Below are 3,405 nucleotides of genomic sequence, written 5' to 3'. Positions count from 1 at the left end.
AGAACATCAATTGTTGTTGTTCGAACAAGTGAGAGATATCATCCTTACATTATTTTTATCAGGGACGGTCTTACACCCCGTTGCTAATTCTGTGATTATGACACCCAGACTATAAATGTCACACTTAAATGAAGTTTTGCCATCTTTCTCGTATTCTGGAGCGATATATCCTCTGCAACAAGATACAGTAGTGTGATGCATTACGACATAGAAGAAATGTAAGGTTGTAATGATATAAAAATGTAAATAATGGTTCCTCATAGCTTACGCTGTTCCAAAACGATGACCCATAGTGTGCGACTTGTCGTTTGATCTTGACAACCCAAAATCAGTAATTTTTGGAACCTTATGATCATCAAGTAATATATTTGGTGGTTTAAGATCCATATGAATAATTTTTTTTTGCTCATGAAGATAAAGCAGACCCTTGCATATTCCAGCGATTATTTCATACCGTGGTTCCCATTCAAGCCCCCTTAATTCATCTGTAGAATAATAAATACACAAAAAGTAAGAAGTTATGTTAAACTACATAACTAGCAATGATAGAGCAACTTAAATTCAAGACTGCCACTAGGGTTTAGAAGTAGAAAAGAGGAGCTGCGTTAATTGCAATAAGATCTTACCAGTAATATGCTTATCAAGACTTCCATTGCCGATGTACTCAAAACAGAGAATTCTTTCTCTTACGTTGACAAGGTTAATTTCTCTAGCCTCTTTTCTCGGTATATGATGTGTATTAGAACAAAAGCCAAGAAACCGGACAACATTTTGATGGTTGGTGTTCATCAGGCTATTAAACTCACGGCGAAATGATACGTCATCAATTGTGATTTGATTAACATCAATCCTCTTGACAGCAACAACAATCCCGTTTCTGAGTTCACCCTGTTGGTCAGCATTTAGATGATGCTCAGCCCTACAATAACAGAACAGAGTGGCCAAGTTCTGCTTCTATTTTTGACCTGACTTTTTTCTTAACGAAAACAGTAGTAGTGAAATTTGACCTGACTTGAGATATTTGAGTTTTAGTAAATGGTAAACTGTACCTTGTAGACCTCTCCGAATCCACCCTGACCGATTTTGTTCTCCTCACAGAAATGTTTTGTGATGTGCTGCAAGAGTGCTAATGGCAGATCCCTGGGTTCCTCATCTCGGTTGAGTATACGCTCCAGCACAGTTTCGGCCGACATTGAGAACTAGAACATGGTAAAATTAGATTGCTTGAGACAGGCACGCAGAGATTGGTAGTGAGGAAGTGCGTACCTGCTGGAGATTTGGCCTTGTACTGTATGCAGGAGTCTCTTTGAAACACAAACTGGAGCTGCGACAAGTGATTTTGGCATATTAAAAAAGATGCAAAGATGTTTGTTTAGATATGGTAGACCGTTATGAATGTGCATAGGAAAATGATGACTCCCAAAGGCGAGAATGATGAATACTAGAGCACAATCAGGACCAGCAGATATTTGGAGCAGAGAGCAAGCCAAATCTCTCTCTCTGCCTGCAAAGAGCTGAGGTTCCCACTATCACCAGCGACCAAATCGGTTGTATGACAGCTCTAGATCCACGATTTAATCCTAGACTAAACAAAGAGAGAGCAGAGGAGGGCATATGGCGTAAGTACGTACCCTTGCAGAGCCCTCTAACAGGTAGCACACGACACCACCATCCAAGCTGATTGCAGAAGCTCAAGGATGGAAGATAGGACGGCTCCAGTGCTGCGAGGTCGCCGTGTTGAGAGGGCAGGACGGCAAGGAGGAAGGCAAGAAGAAGTCGGCAGCTCGGCGACAGCGCACGTGGGAAAAGGGGAAAAACAATGGGAAATCGTTTGCTTCGATCCGCCTTTGATTAAGTCCTCATGTCCGATAGGGATACTCCACCAACCGTCACTCTCTCTTATCCCAAGTCTTTTCCATCCGCTCCATTTTTCTCCTCCCCACCACACCCGTCCTTCTCTTATCTGTTCTCTCTCTCTGTGACTGCGTTTGTTTTTCCCATCCCCTCTGCTACTACGGAGGCATTCAGGAAAGGCAAAATTTTAGCATTCTCCCTCTTACCCATTGCTTTTACATGTGAGGTAAGAAGGTAAGAGTTAATCCGACCACTAATTGATGAGATCAACGGCTCAGATCTTTCACATGCGAAAATAGAGGGAAAGAGAGAGCATGTTAAAACTGCTCTTCAGGAAAGGAATGACGATGCACGGTAGGCTGACAAGTTAATTTTTTCCTGAACACCTCCTATATATATTAAAAGATTATAAGGTTATTACAATCATTCCTTAATGGAATGACAATACACTAGATGGAAGCTTGGGGGTGCGGAGCTTTGGGAGCAGGATTGCTCGCGGGCATAGTGGCGTCGCCTCGCGCGAGCGGTGTCGCTTGTGTCGAGGCTTGTGGGCGCGTCAGTATGGTGTGTTTGATGCTCCGTGCACGGCTTACGTAGGTGCTAGTGCCCATTGCTGCCGGGATCTATCAGTCACGGCGGCGGTGCCCGTTGCATCGGGGTTCCAGGTCCAGTGCTGCGCCTGATCTAGTGGTCATGCGACTCTGATCTAATGGTCCTATATATATACTAGAAACAACCACGCGGCTCTGCAGAGGATATTTATCTCTTATAGGCATTCGGCTCTAATCAATACTAGACTTCTCATCCGTATGCCAGATAACTAATCCAACTACTCAAATTTTGAAAAGAAAAACATAGAAGGGAAAATCAAGTTACAAGTCGACACCGAGTCAGAGAAGGAGAAAGCCATAGTGGTGCCGAAGGAGAAGGCATCAGCTTGAAGGCCGGTGTGGGGAATTGGCGGAACTTCTATGGATCTGGTGATCTTGGTGGAGCATGGGAGATGATTGAGATACCGATCGTGATGATGATGGTGGTGGCTGACGGTTAGAATTCGATATATTATATATAGGAGACCTCCACAAGTTTCCTATGTGGATGTAGCTTCTCACCTTTTATCCAAGGGCTCTAGATGAGCCCAATCCTCTTCCAAAACATCCCTTGGTGGCCAAGAAAGTCATGGGACCAAACAGGGATGAAATCCATGAAGAATCGTGGAGATAGGGGCTATTTCTGTAGCCCTGGACACTTTGTATGAACGCCACTACGACCCGGGACGGGCGAATCGGGCGGCCACCACAACCCTAGCCACCACCCCCAGCTACCATCCACCTTTGCTCTGCGTCACCACCAACGAACGTCGCAAGGTGAAGCCGCGCTATTGGCGGTGGCACCGGGTGCCTTCCTCGTGCCAACGGACGACTCTTGGGTACGTATTGGACTTGATCGCTAATTTGCGTGTTGATTCGCAAGTTGGTGCTTGGATCCGGTGACTACTTGCTTCCTTGGCGACAATGTGGGTTTAGATGCATGCGTGTAGCTGCAAGTGAG

General features: G+C 44.9%; 1 protein-coding gene across 1 annotated transcript; it reads right to left on the bottom strand.

The window, feature by feature from the left end:
• Nucleotides 1-48: 48 nt before the first annotated feature.
• LOC119345391 (cysteine-rich receptor-like protein kinase 26) lies at nt 49-1,786 on the bottom strand (the record flags this gene model as incomplete). Its single annotated transcript, XM_037615493.1, has 6 exons — nt 1,632-1,786; nt 1,267-1,324; nt 1,050-1,199; nt 627-888; nt 269-485; nt 49-172 (listed from the first exon to the last, which is right to left on the bottom strand). Coding segments are annotated over exons 3-6 (747 nt in total), but the record flags the coding sequence as incomplete, so codon positions are not given.
• Between the last annotated feature and the right edge of the window lie 1,619 nt (nt 1,787-3,405).

The sequence above is a fragment of the Triticum dicoccoides genome, unplaced genomic scaffold, assembly GCF_002162155.2.
Source record: "Triticum dicoccoides isolate Atlit2015 ecotype Zavitan unplaced genomic scaffold, WEW_v2.0 scaffold232562, whole genome shotgun sequence".
In the NCBI taxonomy this organism is placed as follows: Eukaryota; Viridiplantae; Streptophyta; class Magnoliopsida; order Poales; family Poaceae; genus Triticum; species Triticum dicoccoides.
Note: the sequence above shows the minus strand (reverse complement) of the source record. Positions and strands in the feature narration are given on the sequence as shown.